Below are 14,823 nucleotides of genomic sequence, written 5' to 3' on the forward strand. Positions count from 1 at the left end.
AAAAAAAAAAAAAAATCATCAGAATAGTGGTAGTTGTGGATGGGTAGATTGAAGAATACAATCAAATGATTTTAAAACACACCTACATAACTAAACAATTTATTTATTTTTAATACTAATTTTTAGGTTCAGAGGAAATAAAATTTATCTTCTCTAGAATTATGGGACCTTTTAAACCATTTCAATCATCAAGGATTAGTCAAGATTCTGAGCACCGCTTACAAATAACCTGTAGAATCAGTCAACTTGGTTTCCTATGTGCTTCAAGGTATTTATGCACAAATTCCCTTCCGTCCACTGTCCCCCACACTCAAAAAAGTGACTTTAAAGGAAATAGATTCCAACATGGTAAAACTGCCAGAACTTCCAGTGCTGTGCTGGTGATGGACACAATGAAATACTTCTTAGACTAAGTTAGATTTCATTTTCCACATAAATTAGGTAAGAGAGCAAATTCCACGTATCTATTCTGTCAAGTCAAAGTTGCAGCTCCATAACAAGTTCAGAATATAGGTTCATTGATTAAAAGAGCCCATTGAAGAAAAAAGCACTTTGAGTAATTTTAAGTAGTTGCTCCAAATGAAAAAGAGATTAATTCATGAATTCATGATTGTAATAAATCGTTTTAGAGTGTAAACTACAAGGTTCTCTCAGTTGCTTTAGTACTATTTTTAAAACCCTTTCCCAAAGAGGGTACTCACCCCATCTGGCCTGCCATCAGAAGCAGTGACGATCAGGATGTAGCGATCAGTGCTTTCCCTGTCCAGTGCTTTCCCTAAGGTTAGAATCCCAGTACTAGTGACAGAGAAAACAAACAAACAAATGAGACAGAAAAAGATATTATGTCACAGGGAGTCTTTCTACTATTGTGAACTACTTTTGATAGTTGTTTCTTTTTTTTTTTCCTGTCAGCAAACATAGCTTGAGTATTTAAGATGAATGATTCTAGGATTCATGCTGAAAACTCAAAAAGGCTTTTTAAGGCTGTTGAGCCTCTTAGCAATAATGAAAAACTGCCAAACTGAATGAGATAAGTGAGTTGATTCTGTAGCCTCCAAGGAAAAAACAAAACAAAACTAACTATGCTTAATTCATTCCAGGAAGAAAGATATCTATCTTGTTTGTGATTATTTCAAAGGTAAAAGAGTCCATTAATCTTGAGCAGTTTCATAATGCTTTGAGTAAAAAAGTGATTTCTTCAATCTATATCACCACTCCCATTCATTGTCACATATGTGACCACTGTGGAAATGCAAACATCTAAATTTCATCTTTGATTAAACCACAGAGATTAAAATATATTTTTTCTTCTTTCCAAATTTCAAAATAACTGAGTCTTCTTGTAGAAGATTAGAAAATATGCAGTGGAATATTAAAACTTTCATAGATATTATGGGTTTTTAAAATATTTCTTTGTATTCTCTATTATAACCATATTTAAATACATTATAATTGCTTTCAAAAGAGCACTTGGCTGCATATTTTACATTCTTTTTAAGATAATATAATTTTATGAACATTCGTTCTCTCATTTTACAATTTATAAAAACAAACTCTTTTGTTGATACACTAACAATTTTACCATTTTGTTATTCTCTTGAAATTTAGATATTTCTTAAGTATTATGTATAGTGGGAGATGAACAGTCTTTGGGAAAATTCTCATACTTAGAGTATTTTTAATACTAATTCTTAACCTTTTCACTGTTTAGAATACATACTTTCAAATATTTAAGCATTTATTCTCCCATGCAACTTGTTTTATAACACTTTTGTTGCTTATAATGTTCTCTAAAATAAGTTCTACATTTATGTCTTAGATATTACAATCTGACATTGTACATGGCATTTAAGTTAAGGTCTAACAAGTATCTACTGTGAAGGAGAGGTTACATTAATTTAGCAAAACACTAAAATATTTATCAAGTATAAAATCATAATTTGTTTCTGATAGATAAAAGGTTTTCATTTTAATGCAAGTGCTTTTGTTGTTATAGTGGAATTTAAGCAATCCGTACCACATATGGTAGTTGAGTACAGAGAGTCAATGCCAAGGAATCAGAGTCACAGTTACTGTGTTTGTTTTATTTTATTGTTGTTATTGATATGGACTAAAAAAATGTTCTAAACATATGGTATGACTATGAAAAACTGACTTTGCTCCTTGTACATTTTAAAATGTTTTGTCCAAATAACTGAAAACCAATTCCCAGAGTAATTTGTAACAATCAGATTTGGATCAACTTCCTATATAGCAGATGGTTCAGATAACCCCATTCTAAAATGACGTTCAAAGAGAAAAGTAAATCATTTATTGCTTCTGAGACTTATTCACAAGTAACTTAGGAAATAAGAAATCTGAAAATCTATCCATAGTAAAATGAAAGAAGAAAATTCAGTTATTGTTTTCCATTTTTCTCCTCAGTTTAAGCTCCAACTCTATATTATGCCTTATATATTAAATTAGAAAATCACTAGAAATTTATATTGTATTAGAATTTAGAGCCATATTATACCTAAATAGCATATTTTTCATAGTCTGGTGATTATTATGGAAATAGTTCTTTGCTTAAGATGATGTGTGCCTTGTGTCCCAATGTAGTAGACAGTTAGACAGGATATTTGGGAAATGGAAAAAGAGAGAAAAAATAGGTACTGTATTTTGGTATTCATAGCTGAAAGACTAGCTTATGAGTACACACAAGCATCCTTCCACAAAATTCCAGAAATAACTGGAAAGGAGGACTCTTGCTATCAGCTGAATGGAAGCTATAGAGCAGTATACATTAGGCTGCATTTAGAAATGCAGTAAATCTTATTAGTCCATATACTAAAAATATGTAAGAATGACTCCTGATAAAACATCAATAATAGTGCTACTTAAATTTTACATAACTGAAAATATATTGCACAGGAGTGATGTCAGTGAAAATGGTGATGTAGACAGCTTGAAGAGATGGTCTCTCCACAGAAGCATTGAAAAATGAAGCAGGAAATATCAGAAACAACTTTGATAGGACTCTGGAAAACAGTCAAAGGTTGACAGCACCCAAATAAAGGTAGAATTAAGAAAAAGGTAACTTAAAAATTGTAGTAAAGATTTGTTCCATTTTCACTTGTCCTTGCCCCAGCCCTTCCTGGCTTAGAGTGGTCTTAAAGATGGTGGTCAACATTCCCAGTGTAATACTCTGGTCCTTTCTTCTGGAGGCAGCAAAACTATCCTTATTCACAAAGAATTGTGTTTATCTATTCCAACTGGTCTGGAGGCTGCCTAAAGGAATAATACATGGTTTTTGTCTTGTTTTGCCTAACTCAGAATTCACTCAAGGTGGAAAAGCAGTGGGTATTCCTGGAAAACAGTGTAAGTCGGGGAGCAACCTGCAGCCATCTGAGGCAATAGTTTATGTTTGAGGCATACAGTGGAACACTAAAAGCCTGGCAGGAAAAACTGGGTAGAGAGTTTCCTGGAAAATTAGGGCATTCAAAAGTGCCCATGTATACTGGTGAATAGAACTGAGAGTCCAGAAATGAATCCATAGTCTGTGGCCAGTTGATTTTCAGCAAGAATGCCAAGATCATTCAATAGGGAAAGAATAATCTCTTCAACGGACAGTGCTGGGGAAATTGGAGATCTACATGCAAAAGAATGTAATTGAAATATCTCATACCATATACAAAATTTAACTCAAAATGGATCAAAAATCTATATGTAAGTACTGAAACCATAAAACTCTTAGACAAAAGCATAGGGATAAATCTTTATGATTTGGGGTTTGATAATGTATTCTTAAATATGATAACAACAGCATGAACAGCACAAAGAAAAATAGATAGGGCTTCCCTGGTGGCGCAGTGGTTAGGAATGTGCATAACAATGCAGGGGACACATGTTCGAGCCCTGGTCTGGGAAGATCCCACATGCCGCAGAGAAACTAAGCCCATGTGCTACAACTACTGAGACTGCGCTCTAGAGCCTGCGAGTCACAACTACTGAAGCCCACGTGCCACAACTACTGAAGCCCCGCGCACCTAGAGCCCATGCTCCACAACAAGAGAAGCCACCGCGATGAGACGCCTGTGTACTGCAACAAAGAGTAGCCCCCTGCTCGCTGCAACTAGAGAAAGCCCGAGCACAGCAACAAAGACCCAACACAGCCAAAAATAAATAAATAAAATAAATTTTAAATAAACAGAATAGCAATAGTATATGTATTTTTTAAAAAAGAAAAATAGATATATTGATATTCCTCAAGTGAAAATTTTTTTGTGCATCAAAGTACAGTATCAAGAAAGTGAAAAACAACCCTACAAAATGGGAGAAAATATTTGCAAATCATATATCTGATAAGGGTCTGGTTCTCCAAATATATAAAGGACTCCATACAACTCAACAGCAAAAAGGACAAACAACCCAATTAAAAAATAGGCAAAGAATTTGAACAGATATTTCTCCAAAGAAGATATACAAATGGGAAATTAGCACATGAAAACATGCTCAACATCATTAGTCATCAGGGGAATACAAATCAAAGCTACAATGAAATAGTACTTCATACTCACTAGAACAATTAACAAAACAGATGGGAAAATAACGTGTTGATGAAAACACAGAGGTATTGAAACACTTGTACATTGCTGGTGGGAATGTAAAATGGTTCAATCACTATGGAAAACAGTTTGGCAGTTCCTCAAAAAGTAAATGATTACAATCTGACCCAGCAATTCCAATTCTGGGTATATATTCAAAAGAATTGAAAACAGGTGCTTAAATACATGTATCTATATGTGTGTGTGTGTATGTGTGTGTGGATATTAGCAGTATCCACAATGACCAAAACAGAAAAACAGCCCAAATTTCCATCAATGTATGAATGGATAAACAAACTGCTGTGTACACATGTAACAGAATATTATGCAGTTATAAAAAGGAAAGAAGTACTGAGATATGCTTCAACATGAAGAACTCTGAAACATTACGCTAAGTGAAAAAAGCCAGACACAAAAGGTCACATACTGTGTCACTCTATTTATAGGAAATATCCAAAATAAATAAATCCACAGAGGCAGAACACAACTTGGTGGTTGTCAGTGGCCGAGGGGAAGGGCAAGTAGGGAGTAACTGCTTAACGGGTTTGTGCTTCCTTCTGGAATGATGATGATGTTTCTGAACTAGATAGAATTGACAGTCGTACAACATGGTGAGTCTACTAAATGCCACTGAACTGTTGACTTTAAAATGGTTAATTTTATGCTATGTGAACTTAACCTCAATTAAATTAATTATAGTGCACAGAATTCCCTCCCCAAACACTGAGGCTATATTCCTGAAATGTATTGTGATTGACAAACTCAAGCTCTTTTATACAATGAGTTGGTTTGCCAAACCATAAAAATGGTGTTCAAAAGTTGTTTAAACAATGTAGATTAAAAAGTAGTAGAGGGTATCTACTTCCAAACCAACCAACCTTCTATTTAAGTGTTCATTTTCCCAAATTGCATCATTTATTAGGAAATATTGCAGCAGCATAATTATGCACTGAAAGAGATTATCTCACAGGTTTCATGCTTTGTATTCTTCCATTAATCTTTTTCAATACCTTCTACTGGTTGTGATTAACATCATTTATACTTACAAGTGTCTGAGTCTTTGGCAGATTTATCATGCTGATTTGGGCATCATTTTTCAGGCCTTAAAATGATATTTAGAGAGGGTAGAGTGTACCTCAAAATGTGTGATTGCTTCTAGTTTGATATGGCATTCCATGTTGAACAGTAATTAGTGATTAACAAACACAGACCAATAGAAAGAGTTAGATATTGGTAGCCATTCAGGTAAGGTGATGGAGGCATGAACCAGCTGTGTGAGAAGGGTGATCTGAGCATATATTTTGAGAGTAGAGCTTACAGAAAAAAATGCATATCATCTTTCTTACATGTGAATCTTCAGTGTAGTTCAAATTGATATGAAAACCATAAGCTTTAAATTTAGTGTCAAAATTAATTTAGTCACATAGAAATGAAAATGCCAGTGAAGACATAAAATTTTCAAATAAAGTTCTAACAAGGGGCAGAAATAACTCTGAGGTTCTTTTGCACATGCCTTATGCTACAATGATGACATCAATAAGAATTCCTCAATTTCCTGCAATAAATAACAAATATTTTGCCGTAATACTTGCAGAGGAAGTTTCTTTACATCTTGCTTAAATATTTACTTATAAATGAATGTTTGCTGAATAAATATTTGCTGAATCATATGCAACTATTAGCACAGACATAAAAAGTTATTAAAATAATGCATTACACTACAGAACCATAAAGATCTGGCCATTTAATACACAACATTAACTGATTTACATAATGAATGATTGTGATCTTTAAGGAACAAGCATTTTTCTTTAAAGAATAAGTTTCTTTCCTGGCCATATGACTAATCCAATTAATTAAAATGTCATACAGTGTGAACAGAAAGAGAAAAACAAATACGTATGCTAACACATATATATGGAATCAAAGAAAAAAAAAAAAGAGTCTGATGAACCTAGGGGCAGAACAGGAATAAAGACGCAGACATGAAGAATGGACTTGAGGATGTGGGGAGGGGGAAGGGTAAGCTGGGAAGAGGTAAGAGAGTAGCATGGACATATATACACTCCCAAATGTAAAATAGATAGCTAGTGGGAAGCAGCTGCATAGCACAGGGAGATCAGCTAGGTGCTTTGTGACCACCTAGAGGGGTGGAATACAGAGGGTGGGAAGGAGACGCAAGAGGGAGTTGATATGGGGATATATATACACATATAGCTGATTCACTTTGTTATAAAGCAGAAACTAACACAACATCGTAAAGAAATTATACTCCAATAAAGATGTTAAAAAAAAATAAAGCTATGACACTGAAAGAAAAATGCATATAACAATTCAACACTTGGTAAATCCACACTAGCATTGAAATGAATATTCATTACAACTAATATTTTTTAAAGAATTATAAAAACATTTTGGTATATTTGTATTTCAATGGAAAGAAGGGTAAGGTAATAGTATCGTAATGATTATAATTGGCATTATAGCATAAAATAATATTTACTGTAAACAATGAGCAAGTACTTTTTTTGTTGTTTTAAGAAGCAAAACGGGGCTTCCCTGGTGGCGCAGTGGTTGAGAGTCCGCCTGCCAATGCAGGGGACATGGGTTCGTGCCCCGGTCCGGAAAGAAATAAAAAAGAAGGAAAATGTAACCAAAATCACTATTTAGATGAATTGAAGCATCTGATAAGACAGAACATGATTTATTTTCTATTATTTTTTGAGAGAGCATCTGAATTATTCAAATCCTTAAAACTTACATAGAAGAGGTGATGTAAATTTGCACAACTATCTCAAAGTTTCAAAGAGGGAAGGGATTAAAATATCAATTTTTCCCCCATTTCAAATGTGATGAAATATATTGCTAAGGTTCTAAGCTAGCCTATAATTATCAATGGGAACAACAGCAGTGAAGTGGCTGAAATAAAATTACCATAAGATAAAAGGCAATGAGTGCAGTGTACTGGACCCTGAATGATCATCAACAGAGACCATATAATCATCACAGAGTCCTGCCCTACTCTAGCTGCCCAGAAGAAGTTTGCATTTAAGGATATTTCTGTCTGTTTAGGTCAATTCAGACAAAGAGCATGCTGCATTGACATCTTTCACACTTTAAAGAACCTCGGTAACCAACTAGGGGTGTCTGTTTGGTTTCAAAAGCATAAATTAGAGAGTAGTAGACAAACACTTGCTAGGGTAGCAGCACAAGTGAGAATGTCTTTGATAAAACTGGTAGCTCATTAGATTTTACAACCAGCAGTTTTAAAATCCTTATGCATCAAGAGAAAAACAGAGAAACACAGGAATGGAAATCTTTAACAGAGAAAGTAAGACCAGGGCTGTGAAAACTTCATTGTTTTCTTATTTTTATCAGTTTTGTTAACATATAATTCACATATCATTGAATTCACCCATTTAAAGTGTACAATTCAATAAATTTTAGCATATTTGCAGAGTAGTTCAACCATCACCACAATCAATTTTAGAATATTTTCACCACTGTACCCATTAGCAGTCATTCCCTATTCTCTGTCAGCCGCCAGCCTCAGGCAACCAGTAGTCTACTTTCTGTCTCTATAGATTGGCCTATTCTGGACATTTAATACAAATGGGATCATACCAAATGTGGTCTTTTGTGAATGACTTCTTTCATTTAGCATGTTTTCAAGGTTCATGCATGTTTCAGTATGTAATTCTCCTTTATTGCTGAATAATATTCCACTGTATGGATACACATTTTGTTAATTCATTTCATCTGTAGACAGACATTTGGGTTGTTTTCCACATTTTGCCATTGTAAATAATTCTTTTATAAACATTTCTGTGCAACTTTTTACGTGGACATAACGTTTTCATTTTCTTGAATAGACACGAGTAGAATTGCTGAGTTATATGGTAACTCTATGTTTAACATTTAGAGGAAATAAGAAATAGTTTTCTAGAGTGTACATTTTACATTCCCACCAGAAATATATGAGAATTCTGATATTTCCACATCTTCACCCATGTATGCTATTTCCTTTGTTTTTCATTATAGCTATTATAAGAGGATGTGAAGTGGTATTTCATGATTGTAATTTGGTTTCCCTAATGACTAGTGATTATGAGCATATTTCCACATACTTATTGGCCATGCATATATCTTCGAAGAAATGTCTATTTAAATTCTTGTTCATTTTTACTTAGATTATTTATATGCTTATTTTTGAGATATACTAGTTCTTTACATATTCTTCATATATTTCAAATATTTTCTTTCAGTCTGTGGGGTTGTCTTTCACTTTCTTGATGGTGCCATTTGAATCACATTTTTTCAAATTTTGATGAGGTGCAACTTATTAGTCTTTTTCTTAAACACTTTTGCTTTTTGTATCATATCTAAGAAATCACTGCCTAACCCAAATCATGATTTACATCTGTATTTTCTTCTACATTATATAGTTTAATCTCTTATATTTAGGCCTGTGATTCACTTTGAGTTAATTTTTACAGATGGTGTGAGGTAAAGACCCAACTTCATTCCTTTGCATGCTGTCCCAGCTTCATTTATTGAAAAGATTATTCTTTCCTAATTAGATTGTCTTGCCCCCTCCTTTTTTTTGGAAATCAATGGACCATAAATATTAGGGGTTATTTTTGGATTCTTAAGTTTATCCTAGTAATCCAGACATCTATTCTTATACCAGTACCCCACAGCCCTGATAACTGTTAAAGTGTCCCTTTTACAAAGTTTTCTTTCTTTAAGAATGACTGTAAATTATAATTACTTATGATTAGTATGTACCTATGGGGGAAAATTCAAAATAGTAACTCTCTCCATTTTTTAAATGGAAGTTTATTCATCTGTGAAATCTAAAAATCTGGGCAATATTGTATCCAGACATACAAACTCATGGTTGTACCATCCTCGTCAATGCAAAGTTGCAGGTGTTTTTTTTTTTCTTACAAGATCAAGTGACCACACAGAGTTCTCTTGATTTGGCATTGTGTACCACACGTTCCTGAGACTGAAGCAGGGCCTGGTTAATTTGTCAAATTTTTCACTTAATACTCATGGGCTACATTTAGATTTCCATCCTTTCAGGGAGTAAAACCGCTCAGGACCACACAGAAAACAGAGAGATAGCAAGAACATCTCTTTGACAACCAGCCACACGTAACAACAGAGCAGCTACTTTGCTGTTGAAGAAGAGGAACAAAGTTAACGTCAATGCCTTCTTTAATGCCTGCTGTCAGTTTCCTCAATAGTTATGACTGACATTATCTCTGATATGTTCAGAGAGGTGAGTAGAATGACATGGACATAGAACTCAAAGGGGCTTAGAATGGGCATGAAATATTTTTATCTTAGCTTTTTTAGAGTATACCTATATTACTCAAAAATTGAAGGATGGACTTTGGTGGCACCTTAAATACATCTGAATTACACTTTATCTTACAAAATTCCCTTTGAACAATTTAGTGCCAAGTTACTCTTCGTAGAAATATCCTTGTTATTATGAGTAGCTGACAATTTCAAAGGGATCTAATTAATCCCAGGTTATACCTGCAAATGAACTGTTTCCACCTCAGTGGATTTTACCTAGTAAAAATTTTAAAAATAAATAAACAGTCTCCTCGGTATGATTTCTGGATTCAGAATTATCCCCCGCAGCTCTCATTAACACTCGTAGAAAAAAAAAAAAAAAGGAAAATAAAACTACGAACAGCTGAAAGTCTCTGATTAGAAGTTTTTCCTCTTGCTACCAGTACACTGCTTAACATTTTAAAAAGAAAAATAAATTTAGAAATTATTTTTAACTTACGTTTCTGAAAGATTAAAAACTCGCTGTGGATCTCCATTCTCAATGGCATATGTTATTGGATCTCCCTCTCGATCAGTTGCCTTCAGAGAGAAAACATACTTTAATTATCAAGTAATTGATATGTCTTCTATTCAGTACAGTGATTTGAAACTAATAGCACAGAAGATCCATGATACCTTAAAATATAAAGATTAAAACATGGGCAAATGGCTAGATGTAAAATAAAGAATTTCATATCTGATCCCAGCATTTCTGCCATTTTATGTCATCTGAAAGTTGTAACAATGAATAATAATAATATCTCCTGAATGTATACATAATCTTATCTGGTAGGGAAATACAGTAATGATTTTCCTATGGTTTACTTATTTAATTTTATATGAATAATTCAAACAAATGTGTTGGAATCTACATAAATGTTTACAGTGTCAAGAAATTATTTAATGCACTAGTTTTTCTTTTTCTGCTCAGAATATATTGTCTGCAAAGCTTTATGGTTAAGAATTCTGAATCTGGAGTCAGAGAGCCTGAATAAAAAATTGGGCTCCATTTACTAATTGTGTGATTGTTTCTTAATTTCTTCATTTGTAAAATGAGAACTATGACAATACAAAAGTTAATAGATGTTGAGAGGTTTAAGTGAAATAATCTATATTAAAACACATAGACTAAATCTGGCATATTGTAAGTTTCAGTAAATATTAACCTTTTTTTCCCTTCTTCACTCAAGTCATAGTAGAAAAAATCTACAGCTTCTGACTTTGAATTCTGAGTTTCTCTTACCCAAAATAAAGGTACACACTCTATATTGTGGCACTGGAGTCTGGGATTTTACCATCTAACATATCCAATAATTTCCTTATCAATTATCCATTAAGTCCCCACACGGAAGACTTGGGTGAAGAAAGAAATCTGGATGATATAAAAGGGATGGGTGAGGGATCTGCCTAAGCATGACCTCAGGGGGAGGGGAGATATTGTTTATTTATAAGTTACTCAGCTGGCAGAGATACCAACCTCTCTGACTGGCAGGCACTTCCCTGAAGTTGGCAGGACCTACAAAAGTGGTAGTTATGTTGGGTCTTTTCAAACACTGGACAATAACCGTCCCAGCCACAAGAGGCTGATTATGAAATCCCATGTCCAGACCAACAGGGAGCACTGTTTCTGCAGGTAGATTAGATGGTTTTGACATGGATTTCAGAGCCCTGGTCATGGGACAGCCCTATCAGCTACCACAGTGGATGGGTGGCCAGAAACCTCTCTTGGACCACATAAACTCCAAAGTCCAGAGACAACTGAATAATAACGTAATATTTATTAAATGCCAGGTTTTGTAGAAGCTTTGTAGGATTAGTTAAAAGTGTCTCCTCCATAAAACACTTCCTTCACATGGCTTCCATAACATCATATTCTCCTGCTTTTAATTCTACCTTATCAGCTACTACCTCTTTTCCTTGGCTGATTTTCCCTCATCTATAAGACATATTTACATAGGATGCTCCAAAGGTTTGTTCTTGGACTTCACTTACTTTGTCACCTCATCCAACTGCAGAGCTTTAAAACTCTTTCTATGTTGAAGACTCTCGTATCTCTAAACCAGCCCTGTCCTCTGAATTTCAGACCTATATCCAACTACCTGTTTGATCCCTAATTAGATGAATTATAAACACCCCCAATTTAAAATGTTAAAACTCCCCAATCCTGATCTCTCTCTGCTACTCTCCCACTGCTCAAGAAGACAACAACCTGCTGCTTTCAGTATTCATTATCTCAGTAAATAGCAGAAACTACATGCTTCTACTTGCTTGACCTTAACTGAACATTCTTACTCCCCAGTGTAATCCATTGGCAAATTCCATTGGGTCTATATTTAGAATATCTGAAGTTATCTGGCTGTCTCTGAACTCCAAATACCATCTCCCTCATGGATTATGTAATAACCATCTGACTAGTGCTCCTGCTTTCTCCTTTGCACCTTCACCGCAGCCCTTTTTTTTTTTTTTTTTTTTTTTTTTTTTTTTTTTTGCGGTACGTGGGCCTCTCACTATTGTGGCCTCTCCCGTTGCAGAGCACAGGCTCCGGACGCGCAGGCTCAGCAGCCATGGCTCACGGGCCCAGCCGCTCCGCGGCATGTGGGATCTTCCCGGACCGGGGCACGAACCCGCCTGCATCGGCAGGCGGACTCTCAACCACTGCGCCGCCGGGGAAGCCCCAGCCCATTTTTAACTAAGCAAAGTGACCATTTTTCCCTGGCCAAGATTTTATTTTAGTTTTTAGTAAGGCTATGGCATTATTATGCATTATTACATACGCACACACAAAATGGAATAAAATAGTAAAATACAATGAAATAATAAACTACTTATGATAATACCTTTGAAACATTCCAATTAAATCTAAATCTAAAATTTTAAATTTCATTAAATTAATTATAATGTAAGTGCAAGGGCAGAGAGTAAGAAACAAAATAATTAAACACCTACACACAGTCAATGGGATTAACAGTACATGGTTGATATTTTCCCCTTGTTTTTTGTCCTTTTCCAGACAAGTATTAATAAGAAAGATAAAATGGAACTACAAATAATGATACTCAGTTAACTTCCTGGAGAAACACAGAATTATGCTGTATCCGGAGACTACATTTTATCACTAAAAAGTTCACACTAAATGTTTTCTGTTTTCCTCTTTCAATCAGTCATTTTAATGTCATATGTTATAGATATTATCAATTCCTTTTTGTTTGTTTTTGGTATGTGGTTATTGTTGTTGTTGTTTTTGAGAGAAAATGTATTGTCTTGTGTTTTCATAAAAGCCAGAAGAAATAGATTCTGAAGCAAGATAACTTTGTGTAAACAACTTTAAATCCAGATTAATGTTAAACCTTTCTTCTAATGTATCAGATCTACTCTAATATTTACTATTATTTTCATGGAATGAGAGCACTGTGAATGCTGTTACTTTGTTTATACAAGTCATTATTTTGTTGTTACTAAAATAACAATAGAGAGGAATTCCTAGAGGAATCCCAATGTTTTTTTCAGCCCAATTAATTACTTTCAATCCCTGAGGTACTGTGGAATATTTCTTCAGTTTTGTTTGACCATTTAAATACCTCAAACTTTTAAGGATTGTTAGAGCCAATAATTTGCCTATTTCATTCATATGTGAGGTTGTGCCCTTACTGGAAACTTTGGAGACCCAGGATTTAGAAGATAATCCTATTTGATTGTTTTCTTCTTTTTATTCTCTTAGCCAATCCTTTGTTGTTGTTTCAGGATCTGTGGCAAACAGTGTAGTAATTAGGGAGGATTCATAATTTCTTGGTCAACTGAACAAGGGGGAATGGTGCTGTCTAGATCAGAGTTCTGAAATCTATCCATTACATGTTGTTACTACTTGTTTAAATACCATGTATCTCTATGTACCAACATCAAAAGGGAGAAATAATGCATAATAATTGGAAAAATCAGCAGAAACAATAATTCTTGGAGTATTAAGATTTGATAATGTGCATATGTGTGACCTAAAATATATTTCTAAAAACATTTTTAAAATAGTTTTTTTTCTATATATGAGTCTAGCCAGCCTTCTCTACATGATGGGCAGAGATTTACATATGATATAGAATAGTGAATCCTTAAGTTAAAATTTTCTGACTGCTTATTAGATGTCAGACATTATATTTGCATGCCTTATCTCTTTTAAGCCTTGCAATAACCTTATAGTCAAAAGGGAAATGCAGAAGACTTCATTTCTATTGCTCTCTCTGTCACCATTCCAATTAGAGTTCTGTATAATTAATTGGAAGATACATCTTGTTTTAAATCTAGAGATAATAGTGACTGTTTCATCTTTAAAAAGGAGAGTCTACAATTAGTTAATATTTTCCATAGTATAACAGACAGGAATTACTCAGCCTTAGTACAAAAACATTTCTTATGCCTTTATTTTTAATCAGTCAATTCTGATATGAGCCCTTTATTCAAGATCTGAGAGAAGTGTAACAGTAGTCATCCATCTTCCCTGGGCTTATCATAGAGCTTACTGGGTAGGCTCTGGAGCCAAGCACCTGGGTTCCAGACCTGGTTATACTATTATCTTTCAGGCAAGACACCTAACTTCAATATTAACAACAATATTCACTTATTAATTCAACAAATATTTATTGAATATCTACACTGTGTTAAGCACTGGGACTTCAGCAGAGAACAACACAGATAAAAATATTTCCTTTGTACAGTTTACATTGTAGTGTGGGAGACAGAGAAAAAATAAAATAATTAATTAATTTATAGGTATTTATATACAATATATTATATATAATTATTTATATAGAATATATATTATAGTTATATATAATTTATATATGTAATTATATATAATTAACATATAATTATATAATACGGTTTTCAGATCCATATA

The 14,823-nt window shown here is 34.1% G+C and overlaps 1 protein-coding gene across 5 annotated transcripts in view; it reads right to left on the bottom strand.

Moving 5' to 3' along the window:
- PCDH15 (protocadherin related 15) overlaps positions 1 to 14,823 on the bottom strand; it is a 1,516,422-nt gene that overhangs the window by 238,095 nt on the left and 1,263,504 nt on the right. For all 5 annotated transcript variants that reach the window (XM_067025124.1, XM_067025121.1, XM_067025122.1 and 2 more), the window contains 2 exons: positions 10,396 to 10,475; positions 702 to 795 (listed from right to left, as the gene is read on the bottom strand). In XM_067025124.1, the coding sequence (XP_066881225.1) occupies positions 702 to 795; positions 10,396 to 10,475 (174 nt within the window). The remainder of the gene's footprint in view (positions 1 to 701; positions 796 to 10,395; positions 10,476 to 14,823) is intronic.

This window comes from Kogia breviceps, chromosome 2 (assembly GCF_026419965.1).
Source record: "Kogia breviceps isolate mKogBre1 chromosome 2, mKogBre1 haplotype 1, whole genome shotgun sequence".
Lineage (NCBI taxonomy): Eukaryota > Metazoa > Chordata > Mammalia > Artiodactyla > Physeteridae > Kogia > Kogia breviceps.